The 24,311-nt window shown below is 37.2% G+C and overlaps 1 protein-coding gene across 1 annotated transcript in view; it reads left to right on the forward strand.

Moving 5' to 3' along the window:
- The window catches only part of unc5db (unc-5 netrin receptor Db), a 236,460-nt gene that overhangs the window by 171,802 nt on the left and 40,347 nt on the right, over nt 1–24,311 (forward strand). The window contains exons 3-9 of the mRNA XM_051662360.1: nt 143–286; nt 1,292–1,395; nt 8,099–8,279; nt 12,020–12,187; nt 18,701–18,865; nt 19,397–19,429; nt 22,391–22,576. Coding sequence (XP_051518320.1) covers nt 143–286; nt 1,292–1,395; nt 8,099–8,279; nt 12,020–12,187; nt 18,701–18,865; nt 19,397–19,429; nt 22,391–22,576 — 981 coding nt within the window. The remainder of the gene's footprint in view (nt 1–142; nt 287–1,291; nt 1,396–8,098; nt 8,280–12,019; nt 12,188–18,700; nt 18,866–19,396; nt 19,430–22,390; nt 22,577–24,311) is intronic.

A 24,311-nucleotide genomic window follows, 5' to 3' on the forward strand; every position in this document is an offset into this window, starting at 1 on the left:
CGTATACTTACACTCAGTCGCCTTTAGGGATCCTGCCTGAAGTGACCAAACAGTGAAAAAATCAATACTTAATGGGCTTTGACTTGAATTAAATTCAGATGAAGATGTTCATGACTTCTGCTTTCTGGTTCTCGCTGTACAGGGCTACAAATTCGTGAAGTGATGATCAATGTTACCAGGCAGCAGGTGGAGGATTTCCACGGTCCTGAAGACTACTGGTGCCTGTGTGTAGCCTGGAGTCACCTAGGAACCTCGAAGAGTCGTAAAGCCACAGTGAGCATAGCATGTGAGTACATTTAAATAGTCTTTTAAAACATCCGAAAATGTCTTTCTCTTTCAGCTTTGCTCAAAAGCAGTTGAAAGAAACATTGTTTTGTATGGCAAAGATGAAACATGTTAAATTTGTTATTTTTAGGGCTGTCATTTAATTGAATTATCATTAAAGCTCAACAATTATGAAATATTACCTTTGATCAAACAACACTGTAAATGAAAAAGCCTCAGGTGAAATTCTGCAGACTAGTGGCCAAAATCTGTTACATATTGTTTTGTTTTCTTTTATTAAATAAGGAACTAAATGCATTTAAACAGAGTGCACTACATTTTGAATGGAAAATATACTATGTATACTGTGTGTGTATATATATATATATATATATATATATATATATATATATATATATATATATATATATAGTATATACTGTATATTAGGGCTAGTTATAGTTAACTGTTTTAATGCATTGCAAAAATGCATAATATAGTATCCGTTTTTATTTTATTTTATTTTATTTAATTCCTTAAACTTAACTAATGTTTTTGAGACTTTAAACTTGAGCAAATTAATCTTCAGCATTCAATTTGTTTTGTATCTGTATGTATAGTGTCTAATGATGCATTTTAAGCCATTGAAGTGGTTTGATTTTATTGATGGCATACCTGATGCTGGATTCCACTGGTTTTGGACATTTTCTAGTGCTTTCTTCCAACAAATTAAAAGAATTTGCAGTGTGTGGGAAAAACAATCCATTGCAGTACAACCACAGTGGGGTAGAAGCAGAAATGACAACCAATGACACCTGCAACTCAAGCAGATGGCCGGAAACACCATCAAGACTGCCTGCACTCTCTTGTTCTCTTGCCCTGGCTTTCCAAGGTTGCATAGTCAAAACTAGGGGCAAGGGAGCATAGAGAGCAGGATGCTGAGTGGAGAAGGCAATTGGCATAGAGAGGCCAGATATTGGCTCGGACTCTGCCTGCTGTGACAGCTGCCTCTTATCTTTTCAAACAGACCTCCGCAAGAACTTCGAACAGGATCCTCAAGGGAAGGAAGTGCCAATCAAGGGTATGATTGTGCTGCATTGCCGTCCCCCGGAGGGAGTGCCCATGGCAGAGGTAAGACCCATCCTCTCAGCCTCTGACATCATTCCCATAGGGACAGTATCTGGGAAGGGAAATGCGTGCTCTCTGCTAACTGGAGAGGGGCTTCAGTGTTGTTTTTTAAACCTATATACAGAGAAAGTGCTGCCTGTTTCTGTGCCTAAAGGGATAGTTTACCCCAAAATGAACTTTTTGTCATCAATTACTTACCCTCATGTTGTTCCAAAACTATTTGATGTTCTTTCTTCCGTGAAATAAAAAAGGAGAAGTTTGGCAGAATGTTCAGTCTCAGTCACCATTCACTTTCATTGCATCTTTTGTTCCATATAATGAAAGTTAATGGTGACTGAGGCTGTCATTATTCCATTCTGCCAACAGCTCCTTTTGTATAATGGAAGAATGTAAGTAAAATGTTTTTGTAACAACATGTGTGTGAGTAAATGATGACAGAATTTTCATTTTTTGAGTGAACTATCGCTTTAAAAAAAAAAAAAGAACAGTAAATGTGCACTGACTGTTGTGATAATATTTGAAAGATTTCTTTAAGCCGGTCCACATATCATGGATCGTGAGCAGGTGATATATCTATAATAAACATGTGTGTGATTGTAGCAGGGTTTGGATCTTGGCAGTCACCAATGCTTCATGAATGATTCAGTGATGAAATGGAAGAGCTCTGTCAGCTTCTGTCTCCTCGAGAGCACAGTGGACAGAAAAGGAGGAAATCTGGGAAGGACTGGAAGACAAGAATCTCCCCTCAAGTCCTTTGTCAACATAAATGAAGTCAGCTATAAGAGAGGGTAGTAAATAATGTAGGGTACAGACCAGCAATGGGCAATCCAGTCCATTCCAGCACACCTCCGCCATGAAAAATTTAAATCCAAGCTGTGAGGGGGAGGGGTGCAAAGATTTATAAGGCATCATTTTACCAGCATGTCGGATGCTAACACTGTCTTTCTCTCTCTCTCTCTCTCTCTCTCTCTCTCTCTCTCTCTCTGTCCTAGTGGAAATGTGTTTGTGGTTTTAAATTGTCATATTCCCCCCCTAGAAACGCTTTGAAAAATTTCTGTGGTCACACAAAGCTAATGAGTCTTGACTTTCTGCATTTAGTCAGTTTTACTCTGTTGTCTCTTAGGATACATAACCTACTAGATCTCAGTTCTAATATGTAAGCAAATACTAAGTACGTTCTGGAGTAAATAGTGTCATTGGTCATTGTTATTTCGCATTTACTTTTATGAGGTGTTCTGAAGAATGTCTGAACTATTCTTTTCCATACAACAAATCTGTATGGTGATTTATTCTGCCAAGCTCCAAAAAGTACAAAAAAAAGCATCATAAAAGTAGCCTGAACAGGGGGCCTTGGGTAGCTCAGCGAGTAAAGACGCTGACTACCACCCCTGGAGTTCGTGAGCTCAAATCCCAGGGCGTGCAGAGTGACTCCAGCCAGGTCTCCTAAGCAACCAAATTGGCCCGGTTGCTAGGGAGGGTAGAGTCACATGGGGTAACCTCCTCGTGGTCGCTATAATGCGGTTTGCTCTCGGTGGGGCGTGTGGTGAGTTGTGCGTGGATGCTGCGGTGGATGGCGTGAAGCTTCCACACGCGCTATATCTCTGCGTTAATGCGCTCAACAAGCCACATGATAAGATGCACTGATTGACGGTCTCAGATGCGGAGGCAACTGAGATTCGTCCACCGCCACCCAGATTGAGGTGAGTCACTACACCACCACGAGTGCATTGGGAATTGGGCATTCCAAATTGGGGAGAAAAAGGGGAGAAAAAAAAAAAGTGGCCTGAACAACTTAACTACTGTATTCCAAATCTTCTGAAGATATACGATAGTTTTTTTGATGAACAAATCAAAACTTTAATTGTTATTAACTAATAATCTTCCTGACGCAAAGGGACACTCTTTTTGTGTTTCATAGAAGTAAGAACATAATATGTGTTTGGAACAGCACCGGGGTCAGTTTTTGGGTGAACAGTTTCTTTAAAAGGGTGCATTTTCCCTTTAAATAGTGCTGGCATTTTTGTGTTGAATCTGAGTGGTGAATTAAACAGTGTCATAGAATTATGATGTGTCTACACAGAGGGGCTCCTTAGCACTTCAGTAATTACAGAGAAAGGTTTTCCTATTTCAGACCTAAACTGTTACAATTTGCCCCAGAGAGCTGCTTAAGCCTTTTTGCATAGTTGCCTAGACTGTGTTGTAATAAAAATATTTTTTAATAATGAGATTATGCACACTAAAGTTATGTTTTTTTTGTTTTTTTTGCAAAAGTTTGTTAAAATTTGTTGTGATGTGTCTTTATGACATATTCCCTGCCTTTGTTGTTTTTGCCAACAGTCCTTAAGATTCACCATTAAGCTAAATACCCTTTTTCAATTTAAGTTGGACTGGAAAATGGTCACACCTTCACCTTTACTGTTTTGTGTCTGGGCTATTTACATATAATTTTTTCAGAGGAACCCGTAAGGAAAATGACGCTAATGAAAAAATGCAATAGCTATTTTTTTGTATTCCTACCTGTTTTCTACCTCTCTGCCTGTATTCCTACGGGTTTCTGATTATATTCTTTATCCTTGTATTTTGCTCCTGTCCTGTTCCAGCCACAATGAGAGTGAATAATGTTCTTGATGATCTAGCAAGCCAATTACAGACCTGTCTGAGCTGGGTGGTATCGTCTCTCTGTTGATAAGGCTGATCTGGGAAGAATGGTAATGTGCTTGTGTGTTCAGGAGAGGAAAGGATGTGCTTTTGTTTGTAGCTGCCTATCCTTCTGTATTAAACTTATTATTGGCCACCACTGCAACAATTGGCTACCATGGGAATTGTAGCACAGCCCTACTCACAGTACTCTCAGTTTTATTTATTTATTTATTTATTTATTTATTTTTTTATCAGGCTTTTCCAATTTCCAATTCAGATTGAATAAGGGCATATCAAAGAATAAATTCAAATTTTGATTTTTGAAACTGAGTTGAATGGAAAAACTTAGAAAAAACAAGTCAAATGGAATTAATTTGTGGACTTTAAGGATTAATTTAACTGAGATGACTTGGATTACAGGGATCACTTCAATCCTACTGATAAACTGGCAAAACCTGACCTACCAAGATATTTTCCATCAGAAAAAGTAGTAGAAATGGATCCAGTGAGCAATAGATGATCCCCCTAAAACCTTTGCTGTTGTGCAGAACACACATGCCTTGAGCATACAGTAAATTTGTTTATGAGGTTGGATTTAAAATGCAAATAGGCACTCTTTAAGCCTGCCTGAACCCTCATTGGCCTCTCACATACGCTGCTTCATTGACATCCTGTCTCAGAAAAATGTACGAGTCACATTCTTGGATTTTAGAAAGAAAACCATCCATCTTTATAGTGGAGACATGCAATAATGTAGAATGTCCTGTTAGAAATAAAATGGATTATTTTAATGCATAGATGGATTATTCATTATGTGTTGATTTATTGACAATAATATATTGCCATAGTTTGCTTATTGTTTATACCACAGTTCTCTTGTTAATAGGAAGGCATCAGATAACCCTTGTAGAATTGAGTGGTTGGTTTGATCTATGATGGTGTTGTACCACAGTGGTTAAAGCTCTGTGATGATTACCAAATGGTTGCAGGATCAAATCCCTCTTTGGTTGATATAAGAGCAATGCACTTGCTCTTGTATCACTTGCATCTGCTAAATTACTATTTACTTGACTGAAATTATCAAGTCATAACTGGATCCACTTCAGAGGTTTTTATTTGGGAAGATTGTCCTAAAATATTGCAGAAAATAAACTGGGCAGCAACTCAGCAGGACAGTTTTGAGGAAAGCATGTTAAAAGAGCTCTTTTAAGATTAACTATTGTATATGCTAAAATAGAGAAGGGTTAGGGTCAGAAGCATGATTCCTCTGCCCTGGGGTATCTGCAGATGAGTACTTGCTTAACACTAGTGTCTTGAATCACAATGACTGTAGCATTGTAGCGGTTTGTTAACTCTGAGCACTAGGCAGCCCTTGAATTGCTTTAAAAATTTGATTTTTATTTGTTATTTTTTATTTATTTTTACAAAAGCTGACATTTTGTTTTTTCCACACCCAGCTCATGCTATTCTCAAGATTGTGGATTAAGCCCTTCCTGCCAAGTTCTTGCATGGGTCCCCAAGCAAAAAGCTGTTGCCAGATACTACAATATCTCAGTTACTTTAGGGGCATTGACCTTTTCTTTGTAGCTTGCTGGCCTCTGGTCACTGTCTACTTTCAGAAAAGAGCTGTATCAACATTCTGTTGAACTTCTTAAACATAAGAAAGTCAAACAGATATCGAACAAATATTTATTGTTGCTTATTTCACATGCAAAGAGAATAGCCAATTGTAACAGATGTTATTTACATAAGTCTTAAAGCTACAGTAGCAAAAACAACACATTTTATTTAAAGGTCAAAGAGGCTGAAAAATGGCCATGAAAAACTAAATCATGACTGTTTTTGGCTAATTTTATAAGATAAATTGCTGCAAAATTGGATTGCTCATTTTGAGCAGCTACTCAACAAGAACATTTTAAGTTGGTTCAACAAACTTAAAAAGATAAATACATTTTTAATTAGGTGAGTGCATTTATACACAAGTTACAGATATGGAACTTAATGTGTTTGTTCAATCTGAATACCTGTTTTAAAGTTATACCACACTGTGTAATTTTGTAATTAGAAATGTGTAATTTTAATGCACATTAAATACCAAAGATGAAAACAAAGGCAGAAATTCAGATACAGCTGTCTATGCTATCAAAGGTTGCTGTAGAAAGACATTTTTCAAAGTGATTGTTGGTGTATCTGATTTTGATGGTCTTGTCATTGTTTTGTGTGCATGTGATTTGATTGTATACACAGTCAGTGGTGTTATGTTTTTTGCTCTCTGAGGGGCTTCTATCAGAACTGTTTAATCACTGTAAGAACCCTGTTAAAATATAAAGTAGTTTCAACAGCCTCTTCTCCAGTGAATACACACAATCACTTACTCATGTTGGCATTTCTATTGTGGTGGTGACTTTCCATTGTCTTCTGTTGTTTTACTGAGCTGATTATTTTTTTCTATCCCTTAACCCGTCCATTTCCCCTTAACCTAACTTTCTTTTTTTATTTATTTATATTGCATTTTTTAAGAAGGCATTATTTAGTTCATTGAGCCATTTTCCTTAACTATATTTCTGGGGATTTTTGGTCAACATGATGTAGGCAAACCCTAACAACCCAGCAATTCCCCCTTCACACACACAAACACACTGAACAGAAAAAAAATATATAACAAATATTTTCAAGTGGTTCTGACTTACTATCTTTTTTTGTGGGTGACAGCAGAGTAGCTCCAGTGCTTTGTGATAAAAGCGAGGTCTTCACTTAGGCTGATCTCTTCCTGTCAACAGGGCCTTAATCAGGAAGGATAGAAGCGCTAATGAAATCACGAGATCCTCTTGAGGCTGTGGAAACTCCTCCGTCAGCCCTGCCACCGTTAGCCGTGCTATAATTGAAACAAATGTGCCAATTAAGCCATTCATTTCGCACATATTCTGCCACACATTTACTTAGCTAATTTGTATTTGTCCCCTACCTTTTCTCCTCTCTCTCTCTCTCTCTCTCTCTCTCTCTCTCTTTCTCTTCTTCTCTCTTTGCCTCTTATGTGTGCTCTCTCTTTCTCTCTCTCTCCCTTTTCTTTAACATGCCTGTTCTCTTTGCCTTTTCATCACTACCCAAAGGCTGAGAGGAAGTTGTGCTCAAGAATTTAGAGCAGGGCAAATGTGTCAACAGAGAGATCTGCTTTCACTGTGTACTAATTGGCTATTTCAACTTCCAAGTTTCTCGAGAAAACACCAGTAAATGCAAAAGAAGAAAAGTGCTTTCTACTAGCAAAGGTTTGTTGCATTTGAAGTATTGTATGGAAAATAAGCATCAGATTAACTTCAGATTTCACCAAATATATTTTCACAGCTTTAAAATCACAAACATCTAACTTTATTAGTCTTATTATGCATTTGGAGTCGTCATAAAGCTCATAAAATTATTAAAACATACCATGAACTACTGTTTTAACATGAAGGTAATGCAATTCTGAGAAATGGGTTGAAAGTGCTGTGATGAGAATGGAGGAGAAGGGTAAAGAGGGCATCGCTGCAGTTACTTTTCAGATCATGAGCACAGAATTCATTATATGGACCCACGTTATCATTAAAACACAATCAAGTCAGATATTTGGTGTTGCGTTTTTTTTTCTTTCACTGGATTAAAGATGAAGATAGCCATTATACAATTTAAATTTTTGTGGCTTTGAGAGGAAGCGCATTTGTGTCCTTGAATTCTTTTCTCATAAGGGTGGTGTGGTGTAATGGTTAAAGATGTAGGCTGGAAATCGAAAGGGTTTAGGTTTCAATCCCATGAGCTTTTTTGCTTTTCCCTTGAGCAAGGTACTTAAACTCAGTTTGCTCCAGGCAACTGTCCCTGTATAAGTAAACTGTAAGTCACTTTAGATAAATGTGTTGGCTAAATTACAGCTTATTTTTTGAGTGTGTACCATGTACCCATCATAATATATTTGACCACCACAACATACAGTTCAGTTTTCTAAAAACAAATGATTTTTGTGTAATTCCCAGTGGATGTAATCTTTTTAGTCAATTGCAGCTTTGGTTAATATGTGCATCTCTGTGTCTCTCAGGTGGAGTGGTTGAAAAATGAGGAGTTGGTCAGCTCTCTTCGAGACGATAACATTGACACTCGAGCTGACCACAATCTGATCATCAATGAAGCCAGACTTTCGGACTCCGCCAACTACACCTGCCTCGCCAGTAACATAGTAGCAAAGAGACGCAGTGCCACGGCGACTGTAGTTGTTTTCGGTAAGACGACACTGATACTCTTCATTTAATTGGCAGTGATTGTTGACAGCTAACTTTGTTTTTCTTTTCAAAAGATTTCTTGTTCTGTCTCCTCTATTTTGGTATGTATTTGCTAAATTTACTCTTTTTGAAAAAGGATTCCCCTTAAATCATACCCTAAAAGCCAGTAATATATTAGTGACAGTTGCTGGGTTTCCATCCAAAATGTTTCACATTTTCTAAGCACATTTCTAAAAATTTGACTTAAGAAAACATGAATTGTTGCGCATTTCCATCCACTACGTAATGTGCATTATCATGAGGGAGCTGCCTCGTCTTGATGGAGCAGCTGAAGGACCTCTCCCTGCTTTGGGTACAGTTTTATTTGCAAGATTGGAGCAAGTACCTCATTTTATTAAATGCATCCACGAGACACCGCAGAATAAGTGTAATATCTCATATAATGTGGGCTGATATAGCTGCAATGCCCACACACCACCAGTCTCCGCATACCTTGGAGTGCCTGCTCTCAAAACTGTTCTGGCGGATTGTGAGGACCCAATTTATCGACCAGTTGTGGATTAAACACTTCCGAATGACAAGTGCTATGTTCAAAGAATTGTGTGCCAAGGTTGGACACCTTTGGGTGGGCTATTCACATCAAGCTATCGCACACTCATAGCACATGCATGGATAGTCAAAACACGTCATTATTATGCAAATAAACCATTTCCATCACCTTAATGTGCATTTTAACTATTGCGAAACTCTAGAAAATCCACCTCCTCCTAGCGCATAACATTTTAAGCAAATTTAGAATGTTTATTTGCACATAAAGCGTTTCCATTCAGGATTTTATGTGTAATTTCAAAATAAGCATAAAAATAGTTGGATGGAAACCCACATACTGAAATTGTAAAAAAAAAAAAAAAAAAAAAAAATATATATATATATATATATATATATATATATATATAAAATAAATAAATAAATCTTTGTGTCTCTCAAAGATACACACTATAATAATATTTTCACATTTGAAGCATTACTTTGAAATATTTTGACATCCTGCAGTCCTGAAAACACAGTTCCCCTACATTGACAGTTACATTTAGCAGTTAGCAGATGCTGTTATCCAAAGCAATTTAAAAATTAGAATAGTGCGTGCAGAAGCAATTAATTCAAGGGAGAAAACAATATAAGAAGAGCCAACATACTAAGGGTCTTATTTTAAGAATGCTAGCGTTAAGCGCAGGGCAATGCTTAAAGTTAGGCCATTAAGTTTTGATATTTTTGTGCAAATATGCACTAATTAGGCGCAAGTGGTTTTGGCAAAATCACCCACGCAATGTGCAAATGTGACTTCTCTGGTTATTCCACCGTCTGCATCATATAATATATATATACTCCATCCCCCAGCATCAGTGATATGAACAAAAACATAAGAAGTTGTTAGTGTAAATTGACTGTATGCAATGAATTAGAAGAATTGAAATGTACGTTTATCTGTGCATTAACTGCGTCCTTGTTGAATGTCAGGCATATTTCTATGTCAGTGACACGCTCCTTTTATACACATGGAAAATGTGATTCTCATAAGAATTTGGATGTGGGCTCCTTTAAAATAAAGAGAATGTAAGGATTATTAATCATTTTCATCTACTGACACACAAATCATGGCTAGTATTAACAGTGAGTATCGGAACACACTTCTCTTCTTCAGGCCGATTTTGATTTTGAAAAATTAAATAAATTAATTGAAACATGAAATAATTAAACTAACATAATTTCTTAAAAAAATATTTCTAATACTAAAATATAATAAAAATTATGAAGTGGTCAACAAACTCTCACCAAATCCAAACATTTTACTCTCTCCAACTTTATCCACCAGCCCCATTTGTAGTGACTTAAAAATCATTCTATGTCAACAGGTGAAAATTGACTAGGCTACAAATTAAATCATAATTGTAAATAAATACATACATACAATAAACAATATAATTGTAAATAAACAACAATAATAATAATAATACATATAAACATAACAATAAAAATAAAAATAATAATAGTACAAATTTAAACAATAAACCATGACCTCCAGAATGTTTAACACACATACTCATAATTTTTTGTTTCAAAAAACAGCTTCAGCAGCGAATGTCAGGGACATTATTTGATGTTCTGTACTTTCAGAATTTGGAAATGAACTATATTACCACCTGCTAGTTGAATCTCCAAACTGCAAATGCAGGAACTGAATTTGGACTTTGCGCTGAGTTAAGAGGTGATATTGAAAAGTCTTAGAGCAATTAGCTATTTCTTAGGAAAATAGTAAATTGCCATTCTGCTCCACTTCATTAAGCCTTGTGCGACCTTTGGGACATTTTTGTTTTTTTAATTTTTGTTTTTTCGATTATTTTGGCTGTGTTAATGCCAATGGCATAAATCAGTTCCTATAATACATTTATAATACACTGTGTACACAAAATAGTTACACTCAGAACCTTCAGGACAAAAATGTCCCCATTGAAACCCATTAAAATTGCAATATTTAATCCCAGTGCATAAACCATAAAATCATGAATTCTATGATATTATGCTTTCATTTCGGAGCCCTGGCTTCAAAATAAAAAATTTTAATATTTTCCACCTGATGGCATAATTTTTCTCATGTTTAGCCTATGGAGCAAATATATGCTTTTTTCCTATTTTCTGTTTGCTGTATTATAGCCAATTGAATAAATGATGTAACTAAAATTGTGTGGGTGTGTTTGTATGGATGTCAGAGTTTGTTTTGTACGTGTGTATTGAGAAATGTGTGTGTGTGTGTGTGTGTGTGTGTGTGTGTGTGTGTGTGTGTGTGTGTGTGTGTGTAAAAAACAACAGTGGCCTTATGTAGCCAAACTGGCATTTAAAGGGTTAAAATCCTGAAAATGAATGAATATTTGGTAGTGAAGATCAGAACTGATGGAGGGACTGTTCAGGAAACCTGTTTAAAACCTTTATTATTTGTCATTATTTTTGCAATTCCATGTGGTGATGCTAGAAATCACACAGTTCACCTTTAATATAACTGAATCAGCTTGATTAGGTTCCTGCACAATTGTTTTTTTTTTTGTGTTTTTTTTTAAGTAGAGGTGTCTGAATTAACATGTTAACCCATGCAATTAATTTAAAATGTTTAACGCATTAATATTTCTTAATTGCGTTTAATGCATTTACCGTTATTACAGCAGAAACCCGTCTCCCGGTTAGACTTTTGGAAAGTTTAATGTTACTTGAATTGGTGCTATTTTAGTGCATTTCTATCTTTATACATTGGAAGGCTTTGTTTGGAAAATAAAAGATGGAAATAAATGCATTTTGACAAGAAAAGAAGTATATTTAGAGTCAGACTTCAGCTCTTTCAAAATCTGTGATTAATCGCAATTAACTACAAAACATTAGGCTATTTATCACATTTAAAAATTCTTCATCGACTGACATAAATATTTTTAAGTTATTTTTAGATCAGGTAGAAATAAATCAACAGTTGAACAGTTTGCCTTTATTGAGTGCAAGAAGAAGGTCAAAAAAGAAGAAGGTTAGGTTAAAGGGAAACGGTAGGGTTAAGGAATAGAAACAATCATCAGCTCAGTAAAACAACATTAGACAATAGGGTGTCTCTCTGGCGGGGTCAGAGAAAGGTTTTCTTGTCCTCTTACATTCAGCCTTATTCAGCAGATGATCTTTCTATCTCTCTCTCTCACTCATTGCAGTTAATGGTGGTTGGTCTTTGTGGACTGAGTGGTCACCTTGCAGCGTGAACTGTGGGAGAGGAGTTCAGAAGCGTTCTCGGACCTGTACTAACCCAGCACCTCTGAACGGAGGAGCGTTCTGTGAGGGCATGTCTGTGCAGAAGATCACCTGCAATGCTGTCTGCCCAGGTCAGATCCTTTGTCAACCTTAGTACATTCCTATATAATGGCTCCAGCATATTAACTCACAATAGTGCTCACACATAAGTGTATATTTTAGCACAGAAGAGCTATTCTTTATATCCATAATCCATTAGGCATAGGGCATGACATAAATAAATACTGTAGATATATTTTAACTCTATTTCATAATTAGTACATAATAAAGCTTATAATAATTCTTCTGGCAATCCAAACCTGAAACACATTAATTAAATAAATATTTAATTAATCATGCAATATCTATATATATATATATATATAGATATATATAGATATATATAGATATAGATATATAGATAGATAGATAGATAGATAAGTATATATATATATATATATATATATATATATATATATATATATATATATATATATATATATATATGAGGACTGTTGGAAACAAAGTACATTTCTAATAAGAAAAACATGTTAATTGCACTCTAACTTGGAGTATTACAATTGCTCTAATTTCTCTAAAGAAAATTAAATTAATTAAGTGAGTTTTTTTTTGTAGAAAGCACATGAAATATTTGTACTATTTACCATTACATAGCTCAGTTATTTATCAAGAATTTGTCATTAATTTAATTTAAATGCCATCTTGCCTAATTGCTCATAATTCAGATCTTAATATGCCAAACTTCTTAAGCATCTGTCCAATTAGGCATAGTTTAATTTCACAGTATAGGTTTCCTAACGACTTGTGGGAATCCATTTGCAAGAGTAACACATTATCCTGAGTGAGCAACATACTGTAAGTGTATTTACATATTCATATATTACATAATATACAGTACATGCTACAGCAGCACACAAGCATGAATTAATTACTGTTGTGTTTATTGTGTACATTTAACAAAATAAAGAGTAAGAACTCAAGTGGGCAGTTCTTCTTTTTTTCTTACTTTACTATTCAACTGAACTCAGATTGATAACAACACACTGTTCAAACAAGGGTGACCAACAAACATCTATATCAGAGTTTTACTTAAAGAGTGGCCAACCAATGTCTAACACTCAATATACTACATTTCCTCCCCTCCAGAAAGGAAGTTTCCAAAACAAACAAATGTCTTCTTCAATAGAACATTACAAACTTTTCTCTGCAAATAAAGAGATAAAGAAAATCACATGGCTATAATGTCTCTTGTTTTACTCAGTTCTTATAAATCAAGAGGCTGAGGAGGTTTACAAATGCGGGTCGGATAACGTTTCTCTTCACGGGTAGGAATTGGTGATTTGGCGCTTGACATGGGGACACAGCAATATCTGGTGGTTCTGTAGTGTCACATTCACTGGTAGTGGTTACAGTAGATGTGAGTGGAACATCTGTTGGAAAACATTCCAGAGAAACAGTTTATTTTCTCAACTGATCAATGTGCCGTCTCCAGATGGTATCTGGTGCAACCTCCACGGTGTTAGAAAGGCGTCCATTTCCGATCTCCTCTATAGTTTCTAGCAAGCACACAACCTCCAATTTCCAACTTTTTTCCTCCTCCTTGTGATTGTTTCAGCTGTTTGTCCTGTATGGTTCTTTTCACATTTGGTCTCAGTAAATGCAAGGATCTTCCCAGGAACTACATGGCAGGTGTTCGGTTGGTGGTAGCATGAGTTGCATTATGATATGCAAATAAGAAATTGTGCAGCTTTTGATCTAGTGTGAAATAAGTCATTGCACACTGTGCATTTTTGAAGCTTTGCACAAATCTCTCAGCTAAGCAATTTGTAGCTGGGTGATATGGCGCTGAAGTCACATGCTTGACTCCATTGTTCTGTTGGAACGTCTGAAACTCAGATACAAACTGGGGCCCATTGTCGCTCACCAGCTGTTCTGGTACACCTGTCCTAGCAAAAAGTTCTCTCAGCACTTTTATAGTTCTGACCATTTTGAACACGCATCCACAACAACTAGAAACATAGTGTTCATGAAAGGTCCAGCAAAATCAACATGAATCCTTTGCCATGGCAACACAGGCCGTTCCCAAGGGTGGAACGGTGCAGTTTTCAGCATCTTTTGAACATGCTGACATTCTGAGAAATGCATGGCAAGCAGCTCAATCTGTTGATCTATTCCTGGCCACCATACACAGCTTCTCGCAAGTGAATTCATCTTCACCACTCCAAGGTGTCCACCATGAAGCTCCTCCAAGACTTGAGTTTGCAACTTTGGCGGTATGATGACTCTTAACCCCCACATGATGCAACCTCCATCTAGTCAGTTCATCACGGTTGGTAGAACTGGGCAAACCGAATCTTCTGTTCTGTTGGTAGAACTGGGCAAACCGAATCTTCTGTTCTGCATTCCAACCATTTTTGTAGCTGCATATACCTGGGACAAGGTAGGATCTCGCCTTGTTACTCTTTTAATCATTTCAGCTGTAACAGGAGAACCCTCAAGCTGAGCAAGATTAAAGACATAATATGCTTTCTTTTGCTGAGTTTGCATTACCCAAGTCTAATGTTAGACGTAAAAGTCTGTCAGCATTTGCATGTCTGTGCTTTATTTTGAGCTCAATCTGGTATTTATGTCCTCTCAGAAACAATGCCCACAACTGTATCTGTGCTGCTGCAGTTAGAGGTACTCCTTTCTGAGAATGGAAGATGGAAACCAATGGCTGATGGTCAGTAACCAAGGTAAATTTGTTCCCATACAGATTCTGATTGAATCGTTTCACACCCCATACTAGACTCAGAGCCTCCCTATCAATCTGTGCATAATTTCTTTCTGAAGTGCTGAGGGAGCATGAAGCAAAGGCTATGGGGCGTTCAGGTCCATCACTCATGACATAAGATAACACCACCCAATGCCATAGGGTGAGGCGTCGCATGCCAACTTCACAGGTTTTTGTGGGTCAAAATGAGTCAACACTGTGTCTGACATCACCAGTTTATTTGCTTCGTGAAATGCTTGTTCACATTGCTTTGTCCACATCCATTTTTTTCCTGCTTGCAATAATCCATTGAGGGGTGGAGAACTGTGGCTAGGTTTGGCAAAAACCTGTTGTAATAATTTACGAATCCAAGGAACGACTTCAATTGTGGAATGTTTTTTGGTTGCGGAGCCTCAGCAACAGCTCTCAATTTGTCTTGACACTTGTGCAGACCATTCACATCAATTTTATTTCCACAGTATGTGACGATACTCTTAAAGAACTCACACTTATCATGTCTTGCACGAAGTCTGTAGTCTTCCAATCTTTGTAAGACATGTGCCAAATTCTCCATATGACTGCTGTCATTTTCTCATGTGATGATAATGTCGTCGAGGTAACATTGTGTACCAGGGCATCCTTGAAGTACTTGATCCATAGCTCTCTGCCATAATGCAGGTGCAGATGCAATGCCAAAAACCAGTCTGTTGTAGTGGTACAAGCCCTTATGAATGTTAATGGTCAGGAAAACTTTTAAATCCTCCTCTATCTCCATTTGTAACTATGCTTCAGCCAGGTCTATTTTACTGAAGTGTTGTCCTCCTGAAAGTGTAGCAAAGATATTCTCTATTCTCGGCAGTGGATATTGTTCTGCTTGCAGTTCGGGGTTGATGGAGATTTTGAAATCCCCACACAGTCCTACGGTTCCATCTTTCTTAGCAACGGGAACAACTGGGGTAGCCCAGGGGCTCCAATCAACTTTGGACAGTATCCCTTCAGTTTCCAGCTGATCCAGCTCGGTTTCCACTTTCTAACAAATGACATAGGGGACTGGTCGTGCTTTGTGAAACTTGGGCACTGCATTGTCATTCAGAGTTATTTTCCCTTTGATATGTTTCAAGGTTCCTATGCCTGATTGAAACACTGTTGCAGCTTTATTCAGCACTTTTTCCAGTTTTTTTTGGTACAAATTGAGGCAGGAATGGTGACTTGCAGACTTTTTATGGATTTCCAATCCAACTGCAACTTCCTTAACCAGTGATGCCCACAAAGTGCTAGTCCCTCAGTCATTACTATGTACAGATCCAGTTGACTCAACTGATCGTTGTACTTCATAGTCACAGGCATCACTCCAAGGGGTACTATGGGCTCACCGGTGTACGTTTTCAGTTTTACAGGCGATGGCTTTAAATTTACATATTTGGAATGTCTCAAACTCATTCTGTGACATCACTGCGGAGCCAGTGTCTAATTCCATTTACTTGTGGTGTTAGCCAGATTACTTGTCTCAAGTCATTTTTCAGACAGTAAATTTCTAAATTTGATAACTCGGTGTCATTTTCTTCAACTGATTTTTGATCAACAGCATGCAAATCCCTGTTTTTCTTTCCCTGAGCCTTGTACTGTATCTCTCTCTCACTGTATGATAACTGCAAATGACATGCTCTTTGAATGTGTCTGACCTTGTTACATTTCCTGCACGTTTCACTTTTGAATCTGCATTGATTTGCTTTGTGTCCCCCTTTTCCACAACGGTAACACAGCTCACCTTTTTGAATTATCCTTTTTGGTTTACCTACAGTGTTCATTTTATTCACTGACATTTTCACTCCTGATTGTAACTCTACTGCGTCTCTGGCAGCTGTTTCCATGGCGACCGCGATTTCCACTGCACGTTTAAACGTGAGATCTGCCTCCGTGAGCTGCCTCTTCTGTATACTCTCTTGTAAAATCCCACAGACCATATGGTCTCTTAGTGCATCATTCATCCCATCTCCAAACTGGCAGTGTTCTGACAACTTTTTGTGTTCAGCTACATAAGCTGCGTTTGATTCTCCTTCATTCTGGTTCTGCTTATGAAACCTGAAGCATTCTGCTATGAGCAGCGGTTTTGGCAATAGATACTCCTGCATTGTTTTAAAATGTTGTCAAAACTGAGTTCAGCTGCCTTTGAAGTAGCAGTCAAACTTTTCAGCAATGCGTAAGCTTTCCCCCTATTGCACTGAATAACACTGACACATGCTTGTCATCGTCGATGCTGTTTTGTTTTAAAATACTGCTTAATTTGCTCACAGTACATTATCCAGTCATCCGTAGAACTGTCAAATGCATACATTTTCCAAATATATTCAGCCATCTTTCTTATTTCACTTACTGCTCTGCGTTGGAACTTTTCTAGTCCTCCAAAGCCGCTTTTCACTTCACCCAGAAAAAAAAAGCCCATCCACAAAAAAAAAAAAAAAAAAAAAAAAAAGAAAACTAGGAGGAAACACCTCTTTGTAGTATCCGAAAAAACCTCGTAGCCAACTGTTGTGTTAGTTATCATTTGACAAAATAAAGAGTCGGAACTCAAGTGGGCAGGCTGCTTTTTTTCTTGCTTTACTTTCCAAACTGAACTCGGAGTGCTTACAACACACTGGCTGAGTTCGGAATGGCATACTACTCATGCTATTTCTGCCATAGACACATATGGCAAAAGTAGTAAGAGTAGTATGGGTAGTATGCCATTCCGAACTTAGCAACTGTTCACACAAGGGTGGCCAACAAACATCTATATCAGAGTTTTACGTCAAGAGCGGCCAACCAATGTCTAACAGTCAATATACTACAAACACAACCTTAAACAGCCATGATGTGGCTTGAGAATTCTCAAAAGAGTAACCAAGAATTTTTTTCCTCTAGTGTCGAAACATGACATTTTTGGAGAAACTTTACTTCTAAGTTGGCCAAGGTGCCTAGTCATAGTTGCTCAGCTAAGCGTGATGACTCCACTCCCTGCTGAACTTATACAGGTGATGGATGGATATAAAATCATTCATAAGGGCAACTGAGTCCCTTGCCTCATTTGTAGATTTGGTGGATAGTGTAGAGATAATAAAATGAGATCATTTCACTTTTTGGAAAGAGAGTCATTCAGTGTGATAAATTGGATTTGGTTACTGGTTACAGTTTGGGATAATATAAAGAATATATGATATAAGACTATGATTTAGCTAAAGATAGGAATAAAGAAATATTTCTCCCTAAAATGAACATTTCGTCAGCATTTACTAACCCCCATGTCATTCAAACCCAGTATAATTTTCTTCTTTCCTTGGAAAGAAAAAGGAGAATGTTCGAACAATTCTTTTCCATACAGCAAAGGTGTAGAGTTATTTTAAATCCAAAGCTTGAAAAAAGACCGTTTCACTATATTCAGAGACTTCTGTAGTCATATGATAGCTTTGTGTGATGAACAGACACAAATTTAAGTCATTATTCATTATGATCATTCATGTGACATGTGAGAACCAGTGGCGTTTGCCTCCAATGACTTCAAACTTGGGGCAGCACATCCTAAGGTGCCGTTTTTGAATTGGACAGGTGCGAATGGGATTTGAGAGCAATGGCAGAGGGGAAGATTATCCTATTTTAGTTTAATTTGCCTTTAATATAAATTTGCTAAATCTTTGCTGATGTAATGTGCTACCCTGCCAGTCTGTTTAAAAGTTAGACCATTTGAGACAATGAATCCTATTAAATCACTTTTAATGAAGCTATTCTTACAACACTTACAATGCCCAGAACAGCTTATCACCTTTCTTAAATTGCAACCCTGTGGTGTGCACTGCAGTGGATGGAGTCTGGGAGGAGTGGAGTGAGTGGACAATGTGCAACGCCCAGTGTGAGAGGCAGAGATGGAGGGAGTGCAACTCTCCACCACCCAGACACAGAGGCAAGATGTGTGAGGGAGAAGGTGAAAGCACAGAGAACTGCACCGGGGGACTGTGTACACAAAGTAAGTATGTGCTAATGCAAAACAATGTCATAAACACCATCACTTAAACACCACATCTCATTTATCCGATCAATGACGCCAGCATCATCATCATGTATCGGTCATGCCATTGCTCATTTAGACTCACAGTTGTTGGCATGTTAGAAATTAGTTCACGGTACTCGTCACTAAGTAGCAATGGTTTAGGAGCTGTTAAAATCATCTGCTAAAAGTGGATGAAATTGACACCATCATCCCTCTCAAAGTCTTCCTCATAGCTATTATGATTAGAACACTCTCTGATTTCTCCTTAATGAAGGAGAGAAACATCCTGCAGCCTAAGTGATCCAAAGCCATCTGCCAGTAGCTCCCTATGGCAATGAGGCTGAGCAACAGTATCCACAGCTGATGTTGGCATAGCCTAGAGTTTGACATATAGCCATAATGTGAATCATTTGTTACAAGTAATATGGGGATGGACTGTAATTTTCTTTCTCTGTCTCTCTCTTTCTCTCCCTCTCCCCTTCTCTTTTTCTGTCTTCCTCCCTGCAGATGGAAAGCTGATGCATGATGTTGAGCCTCAGAGTGAGTTATCCTCTGCATTTCATGTGAATACAGATGAGGGAATGAAAAACGAAATTAGCTGTTGTCAATGTAAAATGAGCTCCAGTTTGAATCACTTTGTTACCTTAAATATCATGTGTCAAAATTATTATTCTCATGATAGCACACCTAAATCTTGCAATTTCCTTAATTAAGATAAGATCAGTCTTCTCAAATATGTGCTCAAATACACTTGGTTAGCTGTATCATTATGTTTATGACAGGTTTCATTTGCAACAAAGTGGGAATAAATGCATTAGATAAATTAGTATGGATCCAATCTGTCCCTAGAATCTGAATTTTAGTATAGACATTAAAACCAAATAAAGCATCTATAGCAAGTAAACTCTAGAGACTTTGAGTTTATCCATTGTAAAAATGGCAGTTAAAAAATAAGTACATTCTATGTATATAGAATAATCCATTCTGAAAGGTTTATGCCTAAAACAATTTATTAAAAATTGCTAGTGAAAAAACATTTGTTGTAATAAAGATATTCATGATATATTCTCTGAAAACAACTCCTATTACCTTCTGGCAATTTTATTTTTCTCATGTCAATTTATCTTTTTTAGGATATTCGCTATTTTTGTTGGAAAACAAGACTAAGATAATGGACTTACTTTATATTAGGTGTTTTTAACTATGTAATTAAAAGGATTGTTCACCCAAAAATGAAAATTCTCTTATTATTTACTCACCCTCATACCATCCCAGATGTGTATGACTTTCCTACTTCTCCTAACACAAACAAAGAATTGTAAAAGTATATCTCAGCTATGTAAATCAATACAATGCTAGTGAATGGTAGCCAGAACTTTAAAGGTCCAAAAAGCATATAAAGGCAGCATAGAAGTAATCCAAACGACTCCAGTCATTTAATACATGTCTTCTGAAGCAACAGGATTGGTGTGGGTGAGAAACAGATTAATATTTAAGTCCTTTTATAATAAATCTCCACTTTCACGTTCTTCTTCTTTTGTTTTCTTCATGCATATCGCCACCTCCTGGATGGGAGGAGAATTCATGGTATAAAAAAAAAAAAAAAGAACATAAATATCTGTTTCTCACCTACACCTATCATATCGCTTCAGAAGACATGGATTAAACCACTGGAGTCATTTGGATTACTTTTATGCTGCCTTTATGTGCTTTTCAGAGCTTTAAAGTTTTGGTCACCATTCTCTTGCATTGAATGGACCAACAGAGCTATATATGAATATGATATATTCTTCTAAAAATCTTAGTTTGTGTTCAGCAGAAGAAAGAAAGTCATACACATCTGGGATGGCATGAGGGTGATCAGAGAATTTAAATTTTTTGATTAACTATCCCTTTAATTATTTGATACAGTGCACTTATTATCTACATATGCATTGTTGCATTGTACTTACATTTGAAGTACCTACATTTAGTTACATCTGTAGTTATACTGTTAACCTTACCTATGAATCTAACCCTAACACTAACCTTACTTCTAAACCTACCCGTACTTCAACCTCTGTAGCAGCAAATGTGAGTCTTGTGATAATTTTGCAGAACAACATGTAGTTACCGTATAAAGACATTGTATTGTATATATTTTAAAGTTATCACATAGTAGTTAAAGACACCTAACATAAAGTGGGACAAAGTTAATGAGTAAGAATCAGACTTTTTGCAGCGCAGTCCTTAATATTCAGGTTCTACAGGTGTCCTTATCAACATCTCAAAATTTTCTACATATCTATTTCAGAGATTTTCAAAGTGCCACTCATACTGTATATATCCTTGAAGATTTAACAGAGTGAGTGATTGAATGTGGCATTTGGACATGCTATATTTAGGGGATGCAACGAGGTGAAATCATTGAATATTAACTCACTTCATCAAGCATATTATGTCTTCTTTTCTCTCTTGTGTATTATTTAACCATATTGAGTTACTTTGGAAAAACATCGTTTTAAATACGTATTAGTACCAGGTGCTTCTATATTGTTTTTGAATCTCCTGATTTAAGATGCCATTACAAAATTGTGACTTTGTAACTCTTCCATTTGGCTTGATGTGTGAGTTGGGTTATAATACAATTATTTAAATTAAATCTAATCTGTTGCATGATGGGCATGCAATTAATTCACCTTTACCCTTTCAGCTTGGACCATGTTATCCACTTAAACTGTATGTAGTGCATCAGTTTATAAACATACTATTCCTCTCAAGGCATGATTAATGTTCTCTATGTACTTTGTGATCTGGAAAGTTCTGTGTGCCCAACTCTCCTGCTGCAGAGGTCACTCGGGCCACTGCTGTAGATGCCAGCTGAACAGATGTATCATTGTGTGGGGTGCTGGCACACCACACTGCCAGTTAATAAAATAGTAAGAGACCTGGAATTCACACCTCCAAAACTGCTCTCATGTGCTAAGCATGTCTGTATACACTGTTAAACGTGTGAATATTGCACCTGTTCCATTTGCACAGGTGTCTAATAGATTTGCAAGTCTAACAACGAAAATCAGGCGTGACAGATTTAGCTGTCTCTCTAGCTCCAAACTATTATTTCCTGGCCTGTGAAACCATTTCACCTGCGAAAAAATTAACAATTCTCAACAAATATCAATCCTTTGCACATTTCTTGTTTATAAAATTTCCAATGTTTGAACCTTGTATGCATATGTCATATTCAGTTTGTTTCTTTTCATTTGGTCAATGGAATAGAGCGTTTGCTCATCTGCAATACAATATTTTGCCAAGACATACCTATCGAATTGTCATGTCAGAATGAAATCCAGCAACTGTATTCACAACAGCTTAGAAGTAGTATTGTTTAGTATAAACTAATAAGGCTCTTTTGCAGAAGTCTCAGCAATGTGCATCATCTGGGATATGTCCAGAATTGATTTCACAATACATGACAGGTGACCCACTGAGCCTGAGTGTGTGTTTATGGTTGTGTCACAGGTATAGAGAGCGCTACCGATGTTGCACTCTACTCTGGTCTGGCTGCGGGGGTTATTGCTGTGGTTGTTCTCATCGTGGCCATCACTTTCTACAGGAAGAGTCAGAGTGAGTACGGAGTTGATGTCATCGACTCATCTGCTCTGGCAGGGGGCTTCCAGTCCTTCAACTTTAAAACCACCAGACAAGGTAAGAGCTCATTGAAGATTAAGTGGCTAGATCTGTAAGACTCATTGATTTAAATCTAGTCAAAGAAATATGCATCAAAATATTATAAAAACTACTGATTTGGTCAGGACCTACAGATATAATTTTATGTTTTATGTTAACTTTTGGCCCTCTAGCGGTTAAAGAATAAAACTGCATGCGTCTTGCGGAAAAACATTGTTTTGGTTGTGCTTCGGCTCTGCTCCTCTGCGTGGATGAATGTGGTTCGAGGGACCGGTGTACACATGAATACAGGACATCTTATCAGAGCGAATGGACAAATAAATATCAAAAGTAAGGAAAAGACGGATATCTGACAATGTTTACTAACATTGCCAGTCTAATAAGGTCAAACATTGTAACGTTTTTATAATTGCTGGATATTCTGGCCAAACAGACCACGGTAGTAACTAATTTATAGATTGTCATTGTTACCAACCAGTGGTCAACATCATTTCAAGACTCACATGTCCTTGGCAAGCCTAGGACTACAGGAATATAAATTATTGCGCTTACAAAGAAAAATACACATGTGTGCTAGCAAGTGAAAAGTTCTACACCGATTACAGTATAATTATTTTATTTCACTACACACACACACAGACGTTACATAAACCATATCAATAAAATATCATACCTGTTGAGTAAGAAAAAAGCCATCTCTGGGTCACTTTTAAATCCTTTCAGTTGTCGCCACCTCTGAAAAGACAAGCCGATGTTGATTCGGGTTTTATTACAAACTCTGTCACTTTAACTTTTTGCTTGAAGACTCTGCTCTGTTCGGCGTTTCTTTGTTTTTACAACCGGTGATTCCCGGGAGGTTTGCCGTTTTGAATGATCCATGGTCAATTTTTCTCATTCGTTGTGATGACAATCTTTCAGCTTCAGCTACTCCCGCACCATACACGTGCTACAGAAGCCGGAGCTTATTTTCTCTGTGTACGGATATGACGTCAACACTTATGGAAAAATGGCGTATATATGCAATTTCCCGCAAAATCCGTCCCAACAGCTCTAAAATATTTCTAATATAATATATATTATAGGTTTATTTATGAATATATTTGGGTAAAGACATGGTTTGGAAGATGGATTTTTGTTGCATTCTCTCATTAATAACATTTTATTTTTTAACAAAAAAAAGTTACATAGTGTAGATTTAACCAAGGTCATTTTAGGGGCCGTATGAAATCAGTGCTCTGGCAGTGTAACCAGAGGTATAATTTCTCACTTTAACTATGGGCTTGTGCAAAAACTAGAAATATATCAAGTCCCACTACTTTTTGGGGGCTACTGTATGCTATTGCTTATATGCTCATATTTTACTGAAAGGTACATGTGATCTAACTACTTTGCCACTTCTTCCCACACAAACATCCTTCCCTCAGGGACCACACATGCTCAACCAAAAAAAACTCTAAATCTGAAATCCTTTGATGGATGTGAAAACCATGCTACGTTGAACATCAATTCTGCTTTTTTGTTTGCAATACCGATAAGTTTTGTTGGCAAGTGTCTGTGGTCACGTGACCAGCATTTGGTTCCGCTCTACACATCCATATTGTCGCCACTGACACTTTTGGGTCACAACAAGTGATAGCCATCGCCTCACAGGGTAATCAATCCCGGCAGCTTGTGACAGCACACAGAAAGGCTGTGCTGGAGCTGCGACGAGCAGCTTGCGTTTACTGTGCTCAAGGCCTGGGGAAGCAACACA

Source organism: Myxocyprinus asiaticus, chromosome 3 (genome assembly GCF_019703515.2).
Source record: "Myxocyprinus asiaticus isolate MX2 ecotype Aquarium Trade chromosome 3, UBuf_Myxa_2, whole genome shotgun sequence".
Taxonomy (NCBI): Eukaryota; Metazoa; Chordata; class Actinopteri; order Cypriniformes; family Catostomidae; genus Myxocyprinus; species Myxocyprinus asiaticus.